The 24,081-nt window shown below is 36.4% G+C and overlaps 1 protein-coding gene across 11 annotated transcripts in view; it reads right to left on the reverse strand.

Annotated features, from left to right (window-relative positions):
- The window catches only part of Scml2 (Scm polycomb group protein like 2), a 124,185-nt gene that overhangs the window by 96,036 nt on the left and 4,068 nt on the right, over positions 1-24,081 (reverse strand). For 9 of the 11 annotated variants that reach the window (XM_037198898.1, XM_037198897.1, XM_037198900.1 and 6 more), the window contains exon 1: positions 6,476-6,560. The exons of 1 other annotated variant lie outside the window; for it this stretch is intronic. In XM_037198898.1, the coding sequence (XP_037054793.1) occupies positions 6,476-6,514 (39 nt within the window). In that variant the 5' untranslated portion in view covers positions 6,515-6,560. Of the gene's footprint in view, positions 1-6,078; positions 6,561-24,081 lie in introns of those variants that run through there. One more of the 11 variants, XM_037198893.1, reaches the window with a different exon arrangement.

The following is a 24,081-nucleotide window of genomic DNA, read 5'->3' on the forward strand; positions in this document are numbered from 1 at the left end:
AGCTAGAACTACAAGGTGCGTGAGTTCAGAAGACAATAAAAGAAGATTCAAGGCTGTAGAGATGGCTCAGAGGTTTTCTGATATTAAATTATAGCTAACATTTCTTAGACTATACCATGTAGCGATGAAAATGAGATATAGCCATGTAGGTACAGCACCCAATCTAGAGTCTTGAAAAAATGAGAACATAAAGACAGAAACAAAATAAATGGGGTAGGTTAAATATATAGGTTTACAATGATCAAGTATTTTTATTGCCAAAAGAAAAGCCATTCTCTAGAAATTATCAGGAGAAGTAGTCTAGCAAAACCCAAACCAATGTCACCTTGTGCTGAATAACTGTGAGATAAATATTCACAAACATTTTTTCCTTTAAGGTAAGTTAACACTAGAAAAACTTTTGGACCCACACTGAGCCAGCCTTGTGTATTCCTAGAAACTGGATTTTCTAAAAAAAAAAAAAAATGAACATACTCTCCTCAAAATTACACAGATAAGTAAATGTGAGAGGGTGAAAAATTACCTATAACCCCACTTTCAAGAAATATATGCCGTTATCTGTTGTTTATCCTTCCAATTAAAAAATAACATACACAAAAACACATAAGCAACATAAATTTGAAAGTATGTATTTTATATACACTTTCAAAGTTCCACATGTCAATAATCTTCCAATGGAATTCTATCCACATATATTATAAATTTATATAGCCATCATTTTCAGCTAAAACAAAAATCTTTTGTCCACACAGTATGCAAGAATGAAAAATATGATTTAAAAGCATGAAACATACACTTAAGTTTTTCATGGACTTGAAATAAGTCTTCATTTAATTCAAATATGCTGTGGGATGTTCTGTATGTTAAATGTATTGCTCTGATTGGTTAATAAATAAAACACTGGCCAGTAGCCAGGCAGGAGAAAGTATAGGCAGGACAAGGAGGAAAATTCTGGGAAGTGGAAGTCGCTGAGTCAGAGAGACACTGCCAGCCGCTGACATGACAAGGAAGATGTAAGGTACCAGTAAGCCACTAGCCACATGGCAAAGTATAGATTAATAGAAATGAGTTAATTTAAGATATAAGAACAGTTAACAAGAAGCCTGAGCCATTAGGTCAAACAGTTTAAGTAATATAAGTGTCTGTGTGTTTATTTTGTAAGTGGGCTGTCGGACTGCTGGGGCTTGGAGGGACCTGGAGAGGAAACTCCAGCTACACAAATATATTGTAGCAACATGCTTCTCTCTGACAAACAAAAGCGCTCTCATAACTAAGATTTTGCAGTACTAATGGCTATCCTAAAAAGGAAAAAGACAGAAAAGGTATATTATTTGTATGTTACTTGTTGGCTCGGTCATGATTCATCATGCTAAGACTTCAAAATTATGGATTTAATTCACCCAGGTTATTAAAATAATCAAAAATTCCATTTTTACAACATAAATGAAAGTAACTAGAAAAAAACCTAAATTGCACAACTACATTTAAAAATAGCCAGGCATGGTGACACACTCCTATAATACTAACACATGAGAAGCTAAGTCAAGAAGATGGCAAATAGGGAGACTTACTGTTTCTCAAACGTAAAATATTGCTAAGGATAAAATGGAACAAAAATTCCATTGGTCACTCACCAATACTTAGATTATGGTAGTAAGCTTTTGGATCAAATTGAATCTTCCAAAGGAAATAATGTTTTCTATGGAAAAGATTTTAGCAATCTTTTAGCAAGATCTACCCCCAACATATCAGAAATTAGTCTTTTGTGTCTCAGAACAAATTCAACATCACTTGGAAGGTGGAAACAGGAGGATGAGGAGTTCAAGGTCAGCGTGAGCTACATGACACCCTGGCGCAAGAAAGAAATAAAAAGAGAGGAGAGAGAGAGGAGAAAAAGAAAGAAAAAATCCAAGAATCATATTTTTAAGTTATTTAAAAATTATAACTTACAAGTTAAAGAATCACTTGCCATTTTAAAATTATTTATGTGGAAGTTCTGTACATAGTTAGGTAGCAATTTATATCAGAAAACAGATAAATGAAATACAAGTCAGGGTTGCCAAAATTCCAGTTTATAGTTGTAAATTCCTAAGGAAAGCACAACCACAAGCTAATTGCCCAAAGACCTGCTGCCCACCGACATTTGTGAAGGGCTAGGGTTAATGGCATGGCATGTCAATTTACTACAGGGAGCTCATGGTGTTATACTTTGACAAAAGAAGTAGATCAAGTTACAGCCTGCTTCTATTATCAGTACAGCCTAGATTTATGGTTTCTAACACCAGTCCAACACGAAATAATGGGAATGATGACAACAGTGCCTACTAAACGACAGAGTGTAGAAAAGCATGCAATAAACTACAATCTAAAGTGACTAGAAATCTAAACATCCCTGACAACACTTCAAACATGTAGCAGGTATCTGCAAACTACTCATTTAAATATTTCTATAACTTCTGAAATCTAAACATGAAAAAAATCTGGTTATAAAATAATCTAAAGCAAAGTAATACACACATATATTTATCACTATTTGCTATTTTATCTCATTAATGACTACAAAGACTGTTTTATCTCAGCATATTTATGAAATTCTACCAAGTTAGTTGAAAACTGAATATGAACATTACTTCCAAGTAACTTTAAAGTATAATAAAAAAAACATTCCAAATAATACCCTTTAAATTTTTTTCAAAGAAAAAAAAGTCAGCTCCATAGCAAGAATATTTCTGTGTTCAAAAGTAAGAGAACTTAAATACATTTGGATTAGTGTTTGAATTTGAGGATATATAAATCAAAATAAAAGCTAGCCAAAACTGATGAAAGGTAGGAAATGTGACCAAATATTAAAACCAAGGACTTTGACAGTATTCATTCTTAAATAACTACTAAAGGCTACAAGGTACATTTCAAAGAGAGTTGTTTATGTCTGGAATTCTGTACTAGCTAATCCTCTGAGAAGCAAAAGTTGTGAAAACTGTGATGTATATTCTGAAGACAAGAAGCAAGACACACAAGCTTTTTCAAACGAATGTATCCTCAAGTATATCATAGAACTGCACTGTGTCTGGCCCTTTGGAGTTTACAATGGCAAATTACTACAAAAGGTGAGCACTCTCTTTCCGCTCTTAGAACAATTTGGTCCTATAAACTTAGGAAGGGGCAGAACCACAGCCATAAACACAAGTCACAAGTAGGGGAGTTAAGTGTTCTCTACTTTCAAATATTTCCCAGCCCTTTACTCACACAAAAATTCAACAAATTTTCTCCACTTTTTAACTCTTTAAAGAATTCATCTAGTCTAGAAAACACCATCATATCATATCAAGCTTCTGTGTGAACTGAAAATCACTTAACTTTTCACATAATAAGTTACTCCTCATTTCTTGTTTAAAACATCTCACCACATGCCCCAAAACAAAAGCAGGAGAAAGATTTAGGAACATTATGTTTAATAGAAATCACAATATAAACACCATCACTATTATTTCTATGGCTACCAAGGTTTACTTATACCAGATAACAAGGCAAAATAAACAAAAATGTCTTACTCATGAAAACCAGACAATATATGCCCACTTCAAATCTTAGTTTTTCAAATTTGTTCAAGTTATCCCGCTTAAATAACTATCATTTCTGTTAGACTTTTTGCAAATGAGACATTAGTTGTAAAGGCATTTCTATGCTTCAAGTAACCAAAACCCAAGCTACTAAGTGTAGAAAACATATTCAACACTAATTTTATTCCTATATTTATAAAATTAAATAAGTTAATTATACCACTTTGGACTTAAGATAAATGAAATTGGCATTCTTCTATATCCATCAGGATAAAAGATTATTAAAAAGAGTATCAAGACTATCCATGAAAGGTAAACTTTTAAAATGATCAACATTGACTATTGTCAAATTTCCAGGTTTTCTATTTCTACAATCACTTCTAATCTGGAGATCCCATGTACTAACTCTATGACATTAATAATGACTTTGTTTCTAAAAGGTGACTAGTAGCTCAAAGAACAGAGGATCATCTTGCAACCACCCCAGTATTCCACTTAACCCAAAGGTGGGGGCAATAAAAAGTTCAAGTAAAATATCCCCCCATAAGAATTCAAACTAAAAATTTGTATTTGAAACTAACTTATAATGGAACAAAAGGATAAGTCATTTTCATTCAAAAGACCTAGTATTTACTCAGCCTTTTTAAGGCACTGTGCCATCATCAATTATTTCTTAGTGAGACAGCCCAGGATTACCCAGACCATTTCACTAATGCGGAAACAGACACCAACAGAAGAGAACATGGGCAGGAAAAGGGGTGATAGGAAGCATCTGGGAGGAACAGGCAGGCAGCTAAAAAGGAACAAACTCAAAAAAAATGAGAGTCACATCTAGCCTGTAACTGACCATCACAATCCTTATTATTTTGGCTTTAGAGAGATTTAAGATATATTTTGAAATAAGAAAAGTACTTTTTAAATCTAGTTATAACCTAAGCTACTTGGTCATAAATGTGCACTTGCTTAGCATTTAAAAATACCCAACTTCCAATGTGCATACTGATTTCAACTAATACTAGCAAAATATCCCTGTCTCCCACAGACCTAACCAGAGATAATTTTTGGTTACAACCAGAATGTAAAGAACAGTGGCAAAAATACTCGAGTTTGTCCATTAAGCAAAGAAATATTTATTCTACATAAATTATGATTTTCTTAGCAATACTGAAATATACAGGAATAAAGTACTACTGCTGGGTTGGTTGCCTTAAATATCCAGAAAATAAAACACATAATGGGCTCTGAATAAATATACCTCAAACTGGTGAATTCCATAAAATAAAAGAGCACAGGTGCTTAATGAAGACCTGTTAACTGAGCCATAAATTAAAAAGGCTGACCAAATGCCTCGTGACAAGTAATAGATGCTTAAGAGCAACTGGATACATTTATGACATCATCAATTTAAAAACAGCCTCATATAGATAGTGCAATACCAGTTACAGTATTCTTTCTTCCCCTAACTACAATTATAAAGCAAAGCAGTTCTCTGAGGTAAACAGATGCATAAAGGAACTTACACGCTTAGATGACAGACACAGTATTCAAACTTTTCAAAGCTGTTTTAAATGACTTGAATAAATCATTTTATAAATTTCAGACTATTTTAAAGATGATAAAGCTATAGATCAATGTAAGGTAACAAACTCACTGTCTTCTCAAAATCTTGATTAGACACACTTTCGAAAGCTTATTTCCACATTCTTCCCATTAAATACATAAAACCACAACCAGCTTAAAAAGACACCCATCATTACAAATAGATTATTTAATGAAGAAAAAAGAATAGCAAAAAAGATAAAATTGTCATCAGTGAAAAACATTTCAAAGCTATTATTAGAATTAAGTATATGCCAATATGGGGAGAAAACCTCCTTGTACTCAAGTACATCTTCCAATATTCTTCCCTCAAACTGAAAATAATAATAATGTCCCTGCAAGCACTGAAATTGCAACAGCTGAAGCTCTCTGAGGAAAAAGGCATCGCCAATACTTGAGTATCATTTACCAAAAGATATTTTCCCTGCTCAAGACACCAAAAAAAAAAGTTGGATCAAATTCTAAATTCTCCTAATATCTCATCAGACTCTTGGAGTACAAGTACTATTCAGGTAAGAAAAAAAATCAATAAATAAAGGAGAGGAACCTTAACAGGGCTGTTTTAAAATGAAAGGTACAGTGGTCAGTAGACTTAAACCTTGACTAACTATATCCCCTCGCCTAATCCTTGCAGGAGGAGTGTCTATGCCTTCCCATCCAGCTTTATCCAGGAGGCATCCACTCTTGCAGGCTAACAACCCTCCACCCCACCCCACCCCCCTCGAGGAGCCCCAAGGCACACACCTGGCACGGGACCCGCGCGGGCTCCAGGCCACAGGCGCATCTTCCTATGCTGATGTCCCCTCCCAAAATCCAAGTTACCTCGCAAATTCTGGTCTGAGCCCAAACCAAGTCATCCTGCCTCTCAGCCATACTAACCACCCGAAAAGCCCCCAGGCTTGAGCCTGGTCCCACCTACCCTGGGGAGAATTGCAGAGGGCGCTGTCGGCACTGCAGGCGAGGGGCCCTCTGAGGGAGCTGGGCCAGGGGCCAGAATGCCTCCAGCAAGACGGGCCGGTGAAGGGACTCCGAGCCAGCGTGAAGGGCAGCACTGTGCGCTAGCAGCCGAGGTGGCCCACGGTAACCACTAAGTGAAACACAGCAGCCGTGGCATCTGGGGTAAAGCGTCCAGGAGTGTGAGACAGGGGTGTCTGGACAAACTGAGGCGGGACGCTGGCGCGGCAGTAAGGGGGCGTTCCTAGCGCAGGACGTGCCCCTAAGGCTCCCGACCTCCCGCCCTGCAGACAGTAGTCATCAGGATTCCGACACCAGGACTTAGTCTCCACTCCCCATGGGGGGCCGGGGGCACCACGCACCTCGGGTCTCCTCCGCCCTAGCAACAAAACTTCTGTCATGCTAGTTCCCGGAGCAGACACCAGAGTTCACACTGCCGCCGCCATTTTTGAGAAGCCGCGCGCAGAGCCGCGCATGCCCCACAACCGACATAGCCACCCCGCCCTCCCACAGCAGGCTATGTGCCCTGTGGTCGCTGCAAACACGCCCTAAGACGGCCTCCGCAGAGGAGCTTGAAGCCCTGGACCCACCAACCTGCTTGCACGAGTTCAAGCAGTGGTCATTAGAGACATGATGACCCTGAAAAAGCATTTTGGCAGTTTTTCCTTATCAGCCAGAACCAAAAATCCTAGCAGCAGCCCTTGCACCCAAGACCCCTGGAGTCTAGCATCAAGTTCCATCCTGGACACTCACTCCCACTAGCCTGCTAGACTCCAGGCTAACTCCTACTTTGACCACTGACCCAAAAAAGTAAAGACTTCCCCAGGAAACCAAGTCCAAGGAGCAAGGAAAACTCAACTCAGCTCCTATACAGGAATCTGAGCAAAGACACTCCCTCCTTCCTTGGTTCCAACATTTAGAGCTTTATCCCTCTTCACCATGGTTTTTTTTTTTTTTTTTTTTGGCACCAATACCCTCACAGTCCCACTTTCTGGATTTTGTTGTTTTTCTTAATTTATGCTTAAACTAAAAGATACTAGACTAGCACAGTGACAGAAAGCATTTGCTCACATTTAAGGGTACCCAGAAGGGTCATACACAGTGCAATTTGGAATTGCCCCTCCATATACTTCCTCACCTTGGAGGAACCTATAGCATAAGTAAAGATCACTCTGAAGAGAGGAGGGGGAAAATGCCATAAACAACCCATCAATCTGCACAAAATATATCAAACAGAAATCCAGAAAAAAAAAACATGCACCTCTAGTTCTGAGTTTATTATAAGCTGATTTCAAAGTTTTGTTTGAAAAATACACAATGTGCCATGTTAACCAAAAGTACACTATTGATAGGTCTTCTCCTCTCTCTACAACTCTTTCCAAAACTGAGTGGAGGTTTTGCATCTGTTATTACCTTAATGTATAATGGACTTTCAAAATTATAATTCTGAAGTTAGAGCCTACAACTGAAAGCATATATCCACAACAACAAAGTATATCCATCTTCTAAAGTATAAAATAAAATTATTTTCATATGCAACTTTTACAATACAAAACAAATGAAAGTTCCTCAAAGTTGTTAGCACAGTATGTATCAAACACTGCTAGTTCTAGGGGAAACGGAAATAATTTTGATCTCCCTAAGAAGCTAGTAGTTCCTAAGACAGTAAAATAGAATGTACTCTCTTGTATATCCACGCTTGGAACTAAAGAGGCCTGCCACCTGAAGATCTCCAAAATGGTGTGGTATTAAATTCTTTTATCTCTTCCTAGTAACTGGCAACCTCTCTTCCTAAAGATGATCATACAAAATTCTCTCGGTATAAATTAGCTGATGACTTAGGCCATAGAGTGCTACTCCAAACCTCACTAGATATGCAGGATCAGATATTCCAGATTTCTATAATGTACCTAGTTCAAGAAAGAAAGAAATACGAACTTACTGATGATTTGCTTCACAATTTGAAAATCATTTGATAATTACAGATAAACATATTAACATATTTTTTAGCCAGGCGGTAGTGGTGCACACCTTTAATCCCAGCACTCAGGAGGCAGAGGCAGGTAGATCTCTGTGAGTTCAAGGCCAGCCTGGACTACAGAGGGAGTTCTAGGAAAGGCGCAAAGCTACACAGAGAAACCCTGTCTCGAAAAAACCAAAGAAAAAATAAAAATAAAATATTTTTTATTCTTTAGAGCAAGGCAGCTAGCCACTTATTAGACCTTTTGCTACTTTTATCTATTAGAATTCTTCTATAAATGTATATATACACCTTTCCTAGTTTTAATCTTAATAAAAATATGATTTATTGCATTACAAATCAACCAATAACAGAATTTTCCATTTTCATATTTACAGAAATTTTATTAAAAAATAAAATCAGATCTTTAATATGTAAATTTTTCTCCTACAGAGGGACATTTATTTATTGGATTTAAGATAGGAGACCTTTCAAGTTCCAATGTTTTTACCCTTTGTAGTATAAAGCAGTAGTCATGGGAAAGTATTCAAATATTAAGACACTTAATCTAAGAATTATTATAAATAGTACATATACAAAAAAGAGAACAGAAATATTGAAAAGGAACATAAAAGTCAATGTTGTATGTTACAGAAAATTTGTTTCACTGTTTGCATCTGAATGAAAAGTGTGTGTGTGTGTGTGTGTGTGTGTGTGTGTGTGTGTGGTTTTGAGTTCTTTTGGAATTACAGTAATTTTATAGTTTTTCTTAAAAGAAAAAAAGAAAAGTCTGGCATAGTTGTAATCCCAGCACCAAGGACAGACTGAGGCAGGTAACTAATTCAAAGCCAATTTGGGCTACATAGTAAGATCTCCATTTCAAAAACAAACAAACATAAACAAAAATTAAACTGCTCTGATTGTTCTCAAATCCTTTTAAACTGAAAGAAAAGTAAAAATGTTAATACAAAATTCAAGGTGAAAAAAATTACTAGGTCAGTGATAGGTAAATATTAAAGAAATATCTGGTCACAGCAATTGTTGTATAAAGAATGTTTGCATTATTTAAGAGGAAGATTCAATGAGTTTTCTAAGCCAGAAAGATTTTAACAGAAAACAAACTGAACAGTTTTATTCTAAGCAAACCCTTTACAAATGATAATACTGAATGAGCTTAAATCTCTAACCAATGGTCACTGTCTTTCTAATCCTGAATATTTAAAAATTCAGCTCTGCAGCCTGTATGTGAAAGATTTGGCTTGCTATCACTTCTGTTAATGCACATATCTTTATATTTATTGCTAATTTTCCAGCCTCACTGATACCTCACTACACCCCCTATTTCTTTAAAGCATAATTATTGAATCCCTTACTCTGAAAGGGTAATTTGCATCATCTACATTAGAACAACATCTGCTCACTAACTATAATTCATCTTGCTAAAGGATTTATATAAATGATTATTATGTTAAATATGCTATTGCTAATGACAACTGCATTTAATGAGCTCCTGTGCTCAAATCTCTAGGGTCAGTTTGGACTGCTCAGTGGATAAAGGCATCTGATGCCAAATCTGACAGCATGAGTTCTGTTTGCAGGACCCATATGTTGAAAGAAGAGAACTGACTCTTGCAAGGGGTCCTCTGACCTGTGCATGAGTGCTATAAGCATGCCAGCATGCACACACTACAAACCACAGATGTAAAAAATACTAAATTAAAAAATAAAATTAAACTTCCGATATTTTAAATGTTATTTAAATGAGGTTAGATAGTCTTATCCCCACCTTACAGATGAGGAAAATGAATTTCACAAAGCAAGTAAGTATCAGTTAGCTTCTGAACATATTTTAGAACATTTCCTAACTAACCTTCCAACTTAGTCATCAGGCATATGCTTTCATCATATCCTATACATGTAATCTTTCAATAATAATTATTTGGGGTACTTATACCTTATTTTTCTCCTCTGTCAAAATAGAGATTGCTTTTAAATGAGAGCAAAGGTTAGAGCATCACTCTTTTATGTTATATGGTAGTATTTTATATGTAGTTAAGACTCTGATAACTTAACTGGGAGAATGAATACTTTCATTATGGTGTTGAATAAATACTTCCTAGAAAATTAAAAATAAGACTCTTTGAGCCTGCCACCTCCAGATTCTTGAGTCACAACTGCTGCTATACAGAGTCCCTCTAGCCCCATGAATTCAGAGACTCATGATTGCTCAAGATGCTGAGTGTAAGTCATAGCTGAGGGCTCAGTCCTAACACAAGATATTTATACAACCTCCATCAAAGGCTTGGGGAATAATGCAGAAAATAAGACAGGAAATATGCAAAAGCCAGAAATTAGGGTAAAGTATATCATCCTCTAGCCATGATACGACCATTGAAATCAAACCCACAGCAACTGCAGTTCCCTGCACTGGATCTTACACAAAAAGACTGGACCTGTCAGCAATCAATCATGGAAGGGGCTCACAGGCCTCTAGCCCTTATTGCTAAACTAGTGACTATTGATACATTCTGGGAAAGGGGGAGTCATTGTCTTGAATTATGTACCTACTACTACGCCCACCAGGCTACAGGAGTTAGTCCCGAATCTACGCTCACATTGATGTTTCTGGTTAAACTTAGTAGGTCACAAAACAAAATGAATAAACATGAAGATGAGAAAAAAAAGATTTGTAGAAAAGGAGGATAGAGAGAGGTACCGGGGACTTCCTGGGGTGAGATTGGTCAGTATGTATTGCATACATGTGTAAAACAATCAAAGAACAAATCTCATTAATTAATTTACAGAGAAGACTCTTTGGACTGAGAGGCTAAGAACTAAGGCTGGAATAATCCACATTTTCATGATTTCTCAAGTAAGCATCAGATTTCCTATCAATATTCTCTGATAGTTCTCTTTACCCAGACCAAAGCCTATAATAACTTTATTGACACATCACCCTACCACACCCTTGTCCTAATCCAAATCCAGTGCAAAATCCTGTATCTCAAAGTGTGTTTGGTTAGTTCCTTTTGAATTTTTCTTTAGTGTCTCATATTAATCAAGCAGAATGAAAAGAGTATTTCCTAGGTTAAGTTTAACCCAGAATTTTCTCAATACACATGCTATAGCTTATACTGAATACTATTTACAAACACAAAGTTAACAATCTAGGATGAATTAGCAGAAGCTATTTTCCCTACATCATGTACTTCTTATTGCAACACAAATGCCTATGTTAGGCAGAAATTAGAGATCCAAGGTGTAATTAGTAAACATCATTTGTCTATTTCCACCTTAGTGATAAAAACCACAATAGGGAAAAAATAACTAATACATTATTGAAAGAGTTAACTGAGATTACAAATACCTTTAGATTCTTGTTTAAAGAATCTTTAAAATCATTATTAAATTGAAAGCACACATAAACTATGGTGAAGCGAGGCGGTGGTGGCGCACGCCTTTAATCCCAGCACTCGGGAGGCAGAGCCAGGCGAATCGCTGTGAGTTCGAGGCCAGCCTGGGCTACCAAGTGAGCTCCAGGAAAGGCACAAAACTACGCAGAGAAACCTTGTCTCGAAAAACCAAAAAAAAAACAAAAACAAAAACAAAAAAACAACTATGGTGGCTTTAGCACACTGTAGGTTTTAACAAGCCTCTTTTCATAACTTCAAAGTAGTAATTTATCTAGAAAAGTAACGTAAAGTGAAGTCTGCTAGAAAGCCAGAGAAGCTAGCCTAACAGGTGAAAGGATGACATGACTGTACCAGGAGCCCTGAGTTATTGTCTGAAATCCAGGTTCTATCAATTAATTATTTCTTTACAAGCAATTCTACGCCTCTACTTTAAAAATTCAAAACTGTGGTAAATATATAAATGACATTTAAGTCACAGATGAGAAAACATTAGTCAAACTGATCAGAAAACCACATGGATTTTGTTTAACCAATCCTAGCATTTTAAAAATAAATTACTCTTTAATAGCAAAATATCTGACATCTGAGCTAACTAGCCAAGTGTTTTATAGGCTGTGAAAACTGGCATGAATTCCATGAACACTACATTATACAACATTTAGCCCTCAATACATTCACTCAGTCCTTTATTCAGTTTGTTTATTAAATTTTCACTGCAATCAGCTGTGTTAGAAATAGAGACAGAAAGATGAGTGGGAAAATTCAAATAACCCAGGAGTTTATACCCAGAAAAAAGAGAAAGACATTTTAAGATCTGTTAAAATGAAGTAGGACCTCTTATGTCACACTTTTTGTATCAATTTGAAATGGACCCGTATCAGAATATTGGGTGGAATGGAAAAGCAGTTTGCCAGCTGAAAAGTGGCCCTTTGAACATAAAAACACAAAGTAAAACAAAACACTAGTTTTTATTTTACACTTTGTGCACTGTTTATTCTCTATTTGAGCCATAATCCTTCCCCTTTCTCCTAGGTCCCAGAAAAATCTCTTCATGATTCCTCCCAGTAAAGAACACCTTTCCAACTCAAATAACATTATTCTCATTTACATCACTGTGGATCAGTTTTGCATCTTCTTGATATCTTATTCATGAACATATATATATATACACACATATACATATACATATATACACATATATACATATATATTCTTTTTTTTTTTTTAAGTACATTGGGGAGTGTATGTGTTACTGCTTGTCTGTATGTGTACCACATGTGTGTTGTACCCAAAGAGGCCAAAAGAGAGCATCAAATTTCAGGAAGTGGAGTTAGAGAATTCTGTGAGCTACATGATATGGTACTGGGAACCAAACCCATGTCAACTGCAAAAGCAGCAAGTGCTCAAAGCTGTTGAGCCTTCTCTCCACCCCTTGTGTTTGTCTTATTTTCACTCAACATCTGTCCTTCAAATTCTTCCCTATTGGTAAGGCACCATGCTCATTCTTAGCAAGTGTTACAGATAACTTGATTATATCTTTATCCCACAAGATGTGGTCTGGGCTGAACTTATTGGAATTTGTCTTCTAATTAATGTAATCTTTTTGACAAATTCTCTGAGGCTATGGTCTGACCTCCAGCTAAACTAAACATTAGCTATCTTAGGTATCTTTGGAGTTTTGCTTATTCATAGTCAAGGGCAGGATTCATTTTGTACTTATAGGGTACTATATAAGTCTCTACTATTAACCTTTCTTTTCCTTAAGAATTCACTGTCTGAAACAGATTTGTAATCCAATCAGATAGTTGAGTGGACAAGCATATTCAGATTTTATTTTAATTTTTTTACTTTCTATACACTTCATAGATGAGACATTTTTGTTCACTCTTGTGCTGAGAAAACTAAGCAAATTATAAAGGAAATCATCAAAAGAAATTAGTTGGAAGGACAGAAAATCTAAGCTAGGAGAAGAAAAGGTATAGTTAGAGAATATAAGGCTCAAATGAATGGAAAGGGGGAGGAAGAGAAGTAATATAGTAAAGAGAAGCTGTCAACTATATAAACTTGTAACTCAGAACCTAAAAGATAGCAAATAGTACTTTTTGTCCTATGAAGGATGGCATTTTTTTTTTCGACTGGATTGGTTTAAACTCACTTTTTGTTATCTGAACACACTGGTGTCTTAGCTGATTTGATGTTCTCACTTTCTTGGATCCTTACAACGTTTAAAAAAGGAGTTGAAAAGTATAAATATGTAAATCAACATCACTTCAGCAGCAAAAACACAACAGAAGTTCAGAAGAAAGTTTTACCATTTAAAATTACTCAGAAATTTCAGATTAAGTTACATATGCATTCAAAGCATCCCTCCTTGAAATTTACAAATAACTTCTTTTAAATGGACATCTCACAACAATGTTGATTCAATGAGCAAGAGGATGGAAAGAATGGGCAATATTTTAGTTATAATGGCATTTGAACACCTGGATTAAGAAATACAGCAAAAAAATCACAAAAAAATCTATACACGTATTGTACCAATACCTTTATATCCAATGGGTATGTTTTTTGAACATCTAGAGTCTCTCATGGGACCAGCAAGACAAAGCATAGGCAGTTAAATAGGCTCTGCTCCTTTCTGGAATTGTGACTAATGCAAAATATACTGAACTCTAAACTGCATAGTAAACAATCCTACCAAATATTAGAATCTCCCAGGCTGTTTAAAGCAACTGAGCTAAAAACAGCTCCACCACCGTAATGCATCTGTATGGAGCATGATGTATGTATGATTCATTCTTTATTAAAGTAATAGTAGTAGATGCTGAAGCTACCATGGTCCAATACTTGTACTAAATACATAGCCCAGACAAATAAGTGATTGGGGTGAGGTGGGTATATCAGAAATCAAATCCATGGGCTCAGTCATTCAAAACAAGTGTTTTAATTATCACTGAGTCATAAACATGCTTAATAATATATTTCAATGGTAAGTTCACAATTAAATCAACGTATTGCTTATAGATACAAATAGGGACTCAGTTGTTGAACAAGTAGCCTGTTAAGTTAAATAAATAAAAATAGGCTTTGATGTAAAACATAGTACTTTTAATGTAGAATATAGTAACACTAGATTAGCTAACATGAAATTCATAGAGAAAACACTTCCCTCAAAGTTTTTTGTCCCCTTGTTTCTAGAAATTTCAAAAAATAAATAAATAATTCTCCATAGCAAATCCCCAGTAAGTTGTCTTTCTGAACCTTGGTTCTGAGCAGCTAGAGTCACTCAGCCACCTACATGGTCTAGAGAGTGGGTCTTACCAGCCTTGAATAGACCATTATTCTATCTTTTCCCCTACAGTGGTGGGGACTTTCAACCCACATGACTGAGAAAAGAAGATGGAAATTTGTGGCTTTGTGGGATGCTTTGTATAAACCCACAGTGTGAAAACCATTTTTATTATGCAGTAAAAAGTGAAAGAAAAATATACCAATCCAAAGTCTGCAAACTTCCAATGTACAACATATTAAAGGTTTAGTGTCAGGAACAATCAGGTTCTTGTCATCTACCATTTACTAGCACAGTTTCCACAAATAATGGGCAAAAACTACAGTTTCACAAAATGTTTTCACAGTGCAAGATGAGCCAGCTTTCTGGAGGTCTCTCTAAGGAAATGACTGCAAATGTTTTTTGGTGTGAACAGCCTTAAGTAGTTTAAATCCATGGTAAACAAAGTGACCAACTGTCTCAGATATGTTTTACTATTTCTGAACTGAATATTCAGGATTATTTTAGGATGCATTTTTTTCAATAATAAACATTAAAATAAAGGAATTATCCTATTTTCTTTTATTTAAACGGTGGTGACTTTGGAAATTTTCTAAGTGAGAAACAAATTTTAGAAGACAAACTGCAAAAATTGAGATAAAATATTTTCTAGGAACCAGGGTTGACAAAATGACTCAGTCAGTAGAGGCACCTAAGCACAGGCCTGAGGACCTCTGATATTCACAGGAGCACAGTAGCATACTGCCCCCCGACACACACACAAGAAATAAATATAAAATTTTCTTTCCTCTAAATCATACTATAACGACAATGTGACTATTGAAACTTCCAGGAAGAACACACAGTCTTTACAACATTGGCATGCTGATTTTAAATTTGAAGAACTGAGAAACTACATCACTTATGAACTTGAAATGATTTTACAGTATGTCTTTTCTAACACAGTATCTTGAAACAAGTAATAAATGTGACTTCTACTATAATAGCACTAACAAGATGTAGGTATTTAAATTTAAATATAAATTAATCAGGGTTGAAAGTTAGTTAAGGGGTAGAGCCATATTGGAGACTCTAGGTTCAAACCCTGGTACTAAACACAGAAAATTTAATTAAAATATAATTAAAATTTCAGCAAGGAAATCCAGAAATACTTCAACTGCTCCCACCAGGTCTCTGTGCCTGATCCTCATTAAGCCTATAATGCCAATGCCACTGCAAGGGATAAAGGAAAACCAGGGTTAGGCCTGGGCTGAACCTTAGAGTCAGCACTCTTTTGTATCAGGGGACTGCAATACCTTAAGAAATGCTTTGTGGTTTATGTCAAGTAAGAGCACAATATATGCATCTTTCCATATTCTTTGAAAATGACTTATAGCAGATATTTTTCAAGCATAGTAAAACTGGAAAGGTTACTAGAAGAGACAAACTAAGGACAAGCAAAGAAGCTGTATTTATACTTGTTTTTGTATAAAGACACCACAAAACTATACCACAGCAACAAACAGGAAAGTGGATAATTAAGTTATGCCTGTCTTAAAATATGCTTTGAGAATAAGAATACCCAACAGAAAACAGGAGAAAAAATTCTTAAACATGCAGAAAAATAAATAGAAAAAAACAACCCTGAAGCTAAAGAGGAAAAAGTACTTCTCTTGAAAGTCTAAGTGAGGCCAGAACATTCCAGTAAGTCAGGACTGATGAACAAAATAAATGCAATCCCAGTAAGTGGTGGGACTATTGAACTTCAACATAAGATGATTCGAGATTCCCAAGAATTAAGAAAACCATGTATTTCAGTGATGAGAACTTACTGATTAAAACTTTTTATTATGTAAGTACCATTAAAATTAAAAGGCAAAAATCTAAGAGTAGAAATCTACACTAAAGATTATATTGAAATAGCCAATCATAAAACATTTAATACTAAAGAGTTCTGTATTACAAAGCAGTATATAGAAATTTTAAAATAATTTAAAATATCATGTTTCTATTATTACCTGAGCATATTGTAAGTTGAATATCTTTAACTTGAAATCAAAATCTAAAATGTTCCAGTATCCAAAAGCAGTAAAACCATGATGCTTCAAGAAAAATGCTTATCATGAAAACCTGTTTCATGCACATTATTAAATTATATAAAATTATTATTACCTATAATAAATATCATAATGAATTCCATGCATAGACTGATCTGATCATTTCATTATGTATATCCTAAGAGTTCCAAATACAAACAACTTCTACTCTCAAGCATTAATTACTTGTGAAAATTACTAATTTAGTAAAACTTAATAAAATCAAAGTAATGTTATTGTTATTCTATAAAAGTATCAAAATAATTTGATAACTCAAAAGCTTGATTCATTGCCCTATTGATTTCCATGAGGACATGTGAAATAAATATAATCATTAAAAAAATATATTCACTTTATCAAACTAGTCTCATTTCAAATGCTATACAGCCAAAACGAACAAGTACCTATTAAATTGGATATGCAAAAGCATTGTACTAGACAAAATTATTCACTATCCTTACTATTCAAAGGATGGGCCCATCAAGATTCACTATCAAGGAGCTGCTTCTTACAAAGATAGAATCTCACACTTTAAACTAAACCTAATGAATGAGAATCTTCATTTTTAAAAAGCTGTCAAGGGTTAGGGGTGGGGAATGAATGTTTGAGAAGCATTGGTCTAAATCACTGCTCTTCAGGTTAGCTTATATGCAAGAACTTTCTAACAAAGAGTGTGAGGGGTATATATGAACACTGCAATCCCAGAAATATGAAGGCAGAATTGATGGGGAATGTCTTTCTGTACACTGTGAATATATGTTGTTCCCATTGGTTAATAAATAAGCTGCTTTGGCTTATGGCAAGGCAGCTTAGAGGCAGGTGGGAAATTGAAGGAGAGAGACCGGAAAAAGAAAGGCAGAGTCTAGAGAGAGACGCCAGCACCCCCAGGAGAAGCAAGATGTAAAAGTACTGGTAAGCCACGGCCACATGGTAACTTACAGATAAACAAAAATGGGTTAAGTTATAAGAGCTAGATAGCATGAATCCTATCATAGGCCATACAATCTGTAAATAATATAAGCCTTTGTGTGTTTACTTGGGTCTCAGCGGCTGCAGGACCATGGGTGAGAGAGATTTGTCTGGACTGTAGGGGGCCAGGCAGACAGGAGAAACCTGGTTACACCAAATCCAGGAGTTCAAGTCCAGCCTCAGCAGCCTATTAAGACCTCTTCTCAAGGAAACAAACAAGAAAAATAACCTTTAAACATCCCATGGAAAGTGATGAAGGGTTCTCAGAGATGTAGGGGAGGCTCCTCATACTATATTCCATAAGCCAATGTATTAACCTAGTTTTTACTGAACATTTTAACAGCTCTTGAGTGACGTAACCACATATTATTCTACATGGTTTCACCTATGTTTTGAGTCTTGGTCCTCAGAGTAAAGTCATGATTCATTAAGCAATGAAAATGAAGTTTCATATTTTTTTCGGATGCCCACATTTCTTTTTGAAATTATGTTATTTGTTGACAAACCTAATCAATCATGAAATCATAATAAAACAGTCACATAATTTTAATAGCAGCATATAAAAGACCTTCCCTAACAAAAGACTACTCATTTATGAAGAACTAACAATCCTATAACTGAGATGCAAAGAGTGAATAAAAAATGGAAGTAACAAAATAATAATTAATAAAAAATTTACATGCATGTATTCAGATTCAGAAAACAAGATAGGTGCTGTAGTCTCAGCTATTTAAGTGTTTGAGGAAAAATTATTTCATTATAGACCTAATGATGGCAAGACGTGCAAAGATGACCAGCAACACTAGTGGAAGCCCATGAACTGTGGACTGGTGGCCATGGAGGCCCCATGGGACTGGACTAGGCCCTCTGGATATGGAAGATGGTCGTTTGGCTTGAACTGTTTGGGGGGGCACCCAGGCAGGGGATTGGGATCTGTCCCTGGTGCATGGGCAGGCTTCTGGAGTCCGGTGCCTGTGGTGTGACATCTTGGACAGCCTTGGTGCAGTGGGAACGGGCTTGGATCTGCGTAGGCTCAGTGTGCCGGGCTCTGCTGACTCCCCATGGGAGAACTTGATTTGAGGGATGTGGGGTGGCTTGAGAGGGAGGGCTGGGGGTGGGAGAAGGGAGGAGGGGGGATATATGGGTTGTATATAGAGTGAGTAGAAAATTTCCTAATAAAGAAAAATGAAAAGAAAAAAAGAAAAGGTACTTTGGAGAAGAAAGGTTTCAGTGGGAGGAAGAGAATGAAAGGAGGGATGGAGTGTGTGAAAATAATCAAACTCCATGGTGTACAAGTATTAAATTGTCAAACACACAGAAAATACCACAAACACCTAATTAGGAAAAGCAAACAACTTGACAAAACTTAAAAGCGACACTATTAAGTGATGATAATACAGATTAACAGAATCTTTTACATATTCTTAATAAAAATGCCAAGAGTCAGTTTAGAACACAACGTAGGCCTATGCCACACAGTGTAACAGTCAACTCCTATCTCATCTATATTATTCGTAAATATACCTCTGAGAAACAGTTCCCTGTGCTTCTTATGGTCATGTACATATGCTCAAAGCAGCAGTATACACCATAATAACCACTGAAAGAATCACAAATCCACAAGTGTTTTTATTAAAATGTAAGTAGGACATAGCTACCTCTACAGGTAGCTATGAAGGGTCCCATTCACAAACTTTAAGAGCAAGACATAAGAAACTGAAAGAGATCATTCACCTATCAAGAACTAATAGGCTGATACACAAACAACAGGGGGACAGAGAAGCAGAAGGAGTAAACGGGGTTATGAATAAGGAATAAAGTAAAGACAAATTCAGAATAAGAAAACAAAAAATATACGTACTTTAGCAGGTAACATTAGTATGATGCTTTATAAAGTAACTTGCATGGAAATAGAAGTTTAAAAATAAGAAAGACTTAAAACTAATGATCCAACTCTCTGTAGACGTCAAACAACTCAGAATAAACCTAATAAAGGTACAAATAAAAACTCAAAACAAGTAGAACTGTCATGGAAATGAAACACACACACAGGTAGATATCAGAGCGCAGAAAAAATGGTTATTGGAAAACAAGCACAAATGAGCCCTATCAGATGAGCTTTCCATACACTGGATGTGTGTATGAATCACATGCTAAATCTGCAAACCTGTACAATTCATATGTTAATAAAATACATGAGTGATGTACATATTCAACTGGTTTATTACATATGAAACTTTAAGGCCATGAAATTACAATCAAATTTCCATCAGTATATTTTGATCACAAACCACAATAACCTGGCTATAAACCTTCAACTGTAGGTTTCCAATAAAAGCAAGACTGGTACTTTTAAAAAAATATATTTTCTCTCAGTGTACTGTGTTCCTAACTCTTAACTTAATCTAGCAGCATCCTGAGCTACTCTTACTATACACCAGTGGGAATCATTCCTCCATCATTACAGACAAGCAAAACTCACAGATATTGCCCAATGCCACCAATTGCTCCCCAGAAAACAATGTCCTACAGGGAAGGAACCAAAACAGCATATTTCAGAAGGTCAAGGAGACCTTGTCTCCTGTATTGAACTATTAATAGTTCCATACTTATGAGACCATATCTAAAATACAACTATAATACACAATGAACTCCTTAAAAATCAGGAAAGTCCAAACAATTAAATACAGTATGAAGGGTAAAAAGCCTGCAGGCATTCCAGGAAAGAGGAATAATGAAAAATGAACTTCTAAGAAGAGGATGTATATTGCAGGGTCATGAAACCCAAATCTCTAATCCCAGCACTAGGAAAAAGTCAGCAACAGTATCCACGAGTTCAGACAAATTAGAAAAGATGTCAACTTCTTAGCTACCCATGGAAAAACTCTCAGAAATACAAAATGTTCCACAGTGGGCTTGTGGTATATTCCTGAAATCATAGTATTCTAGAGGCTGAAGCAGAAGGAAAGAGGCTTTCAGGACAGCCAAGGGAACATTAAGAAAATTGCATACAACAAAAGCAGGGACTGTCAAAAGCCAACTGAGGTTCAACATTTATCACCACAAAATGATTCGGCTAATCTGACTGTCTAGGAAGGTACTCTGCTTCACACCCCACCCCTCATTACTCCCTATATTCCTGTTATAAAGCTGACAGCTCTACCAAGTAGACAATTTTCACACTATAACAGGACCTTTTTCATCCACAAATTAGTGCTGTCTATGGAATAGCAGTCCTCCAATGATACAAACTTAAGTGAGTATTAAACATATATGTATGTTGAACATGTTAATGATCCCATAATAATCAAGGGCATTCAAATTCCACAAGAGTCACAAGATACTTAAACCCATTAACTGGCAAAACCTAAAGGTCTTACATTATCAACTTCTGGCTATAATCTATATCACAAGAATCCTTTACAGACTGCTTTCTGTGGCAATGATAGACTCTCTTTGGAAAGTAGGGTCATCATACATGATGAAGTGCATTATTTCTAAATATGTCCCAAGAAATTGCTACACAAATTCTAGGGACACTTCATATAGACAGCAGTTATTACACACAATGCCAAGCATCTGAAAAGAAAGACAAATACCCATCAACAGTATATGAAATTGGTCCACATTGAAAAGACAACCATGATAAAAAGCACTGTACATTCATGGAATGATAAATTATAGTAGCACTCACCAATTGGATACTATAGAAATAAAAATAATAGCTGGTTATCTTACACACAATTTAATGTCCATTCTTAAAGTTAAATACCACTACATTAAAAGTGGCTTTTGGACAAAGCATTATGCAGGACTATAAAGCCGCCTTCTTGGGAGGCAAAGGCAACAGGATTACGAGATGAAGAACTGTGTCAGCTAGAGAGCCATTTGAAGCCTCAACTGGAAAATTTTAAAAAAAAGACCCTGATTCAAAATAACATAGTAATAATAAAACTGTTACGAAGACAAGCTGGAAGGAATATTTGTGCTACATAAAAGCAACTATAGACCTGTCAAAACTCTGTGGGCCAATGGCGTAAAAAGATTTGGTATCAAAAGTGATGGCCAGACTTCAATACTAAAACCTACATAGTGGACAGAAAGAAATAACTCCAGGAAGCTGTAATCATAAATATATATGAGGCCCATAACCCACACACAAAAACAAAAGAAAAAAGAAACACTAAAATTGTTCACACACATAACTTAAATTCAAAATCAAGAGATTAATCATTAAAGAGCATGGGATCTCAAACCAAGAGCACAATCACATGTACACAACTTCAATATTGTGAAACACTTAAAATTCATCACTAAAGAGTGCTAAACATAAGAATATAGTTTAAAGCCGGGCGTTGGTGGCGCACGCCTTTAATCCCAGCACTTGGGAGGCAGAGCCAGGCGGATCTCTGTGAGTTCGAGGCCAGCCTGGGCTACCAAGTGAGCTCCAGGAAAGGTGCAAAGCTACACAGAGAAACCCTGTCTCAAAAAAACAAAAAAAAAGAATATAGTTTAACAAAAACCATATTTTGCTCTAAGTAGAAAATAATGACAAATGATAAAACTTGATTAACAGAGTATCATCAACAGCAAACTGTGGTGACATACAATCCAATAACTCAATTCCAAAAATGTGTTCTAGGAATGAGTACTTCTGTGTGCAATTACAGCCCAAACAATAAACATAGGTCAAAGTCTGAGAACATCACAAAAACCTATGAACAAGACAGTGGACAAATGTACTGCATGAGGGAGAATGCACTATAAGGGGATAAAAAGAAAGGGGTCAGCAAGAATTCAGAGAGAAAAAAACAGAACAATGAAGAGGGGAACGTGGAAAAGAGAAAAAGGTTTGGAAAGGGAAAAGAGGACAAGATAAGGCAATGAGGATTGAGAAAGAAGGAAAGATTAAATGGGTGAATAAGGGGGTATAGTGGTTAAAGAACTACACCGAGTGTACACAAAGAAAAAAATGGGTTGAAAAGAAATTGAGAAATGGAAGAAACTAAAGAAAAGATGGAGAAACTGAGCCAAGGAGACAGAAAAAACAGTCAGAGAAGAAGAGGGTGAGAGAGCAAAGGGTAAGAGACAGAAAGGCAAAGAAAGAGGCAGACAGAAGAGACACAAAGACAGAGACAGACAGAGAATGAACACAAAACTAAGAGATTCATCATTCACGAGGATGGCTTCTCAAGAAACCAGGACAATCTAAGGCTATTTGAAATCTATACACTGAAACACTTTACATCTGGCACTACCCAGTGTTAGACATAAGAACACAGATCAAACTAATCCTTTACATACTGTTCTAAGTGGAAACTGACAGACTATTAACACCTTTCCCCCCAGATTTGTCAACTGCAACAGGTATATACGCCCCGCCACACGACTTCTACCCCCAAAATAGACGCATAAAAAAACAGAAATCTATGGACAGGGACAAATGTGGAGAAAAGCAGAGGTTATAAAGGAAAAAAAAGTGAGAAAGGAGCTGCAAAAGGACTGGAAGGGGAGAGGGTAGTTGGAAATGGAGACATGAATCAAAAAGGTAGGAAAGTATAGGAAAGAGGAAAAACTCTGGGGAAACAGAGAAGAACTCAAAGTGGGGATGGTACCTCAAAAAGAACAGGGGTTCAGAAGGAGAGAGCAATAGGGAAGGGGAAAGAGAACTAAAGAGGACTGGGGAAACAGGGTTGCAAAGGACTAAGTGGTAGGACAGGAAAAAATTTAAAACAGATCGGGTTGGGAATGGGTAGAAATGGCAGACGAGAAAAAGAAATTTTAAAGGGTTGCAAAGGAGAAAGAGCACAGAAGAGCAAATGGTACAGAAAGGAGTTGTAGACCTGGACCAAAGGGAAAGGAATGGAAAAGTAGAAGAGGTAGGAAATGCATGGGAAGGAGCCAGTTCATGGGAACAGGGAAAGGAACCTGGAAAGGCAAAAGTGGTGATGGTTGGGGAAAAGAGGACAGGGATGGGGCACGTGGACAGGGGTTACAGGTTTCACAAAGGAGGCTGTGGTGGAAAAGAGAAGGGAGAGAACAGAAGGGACCAGGTAAAAGGGTTCTAAAGAGGTGCAGGATGAAAAAGTTAGAAATGGGTTTTGATAAGTATTGAAAGAAAGATGGACAGACAGACTAGGGGTTGTCAGGAGAAAGCAGGGGAGAGGGGAAGGAGGGGCACACAGGGAGAGAGGAGAGAGAGAGAGAAAGGTTTGGGCAGAAGAAAGGACCCTGGAGGCAGATAAATGGGGGGGGGTGGACC

This window comes from Peromyscus leucopus, chromosome X (genome assembly GCF_004664715.2).
Source record: "Peromyscus leucopus breed LL Stock chromosome X, UCI_PerLeu_2.1, whole genome shotgun sequence".
Classification (NCBI taxonomy): Eukaryota; Metazoa; Chordata; class Mammalia; order Rodentia; family Cricetidae; genus Peromyscus; species Peromyscus leucopus.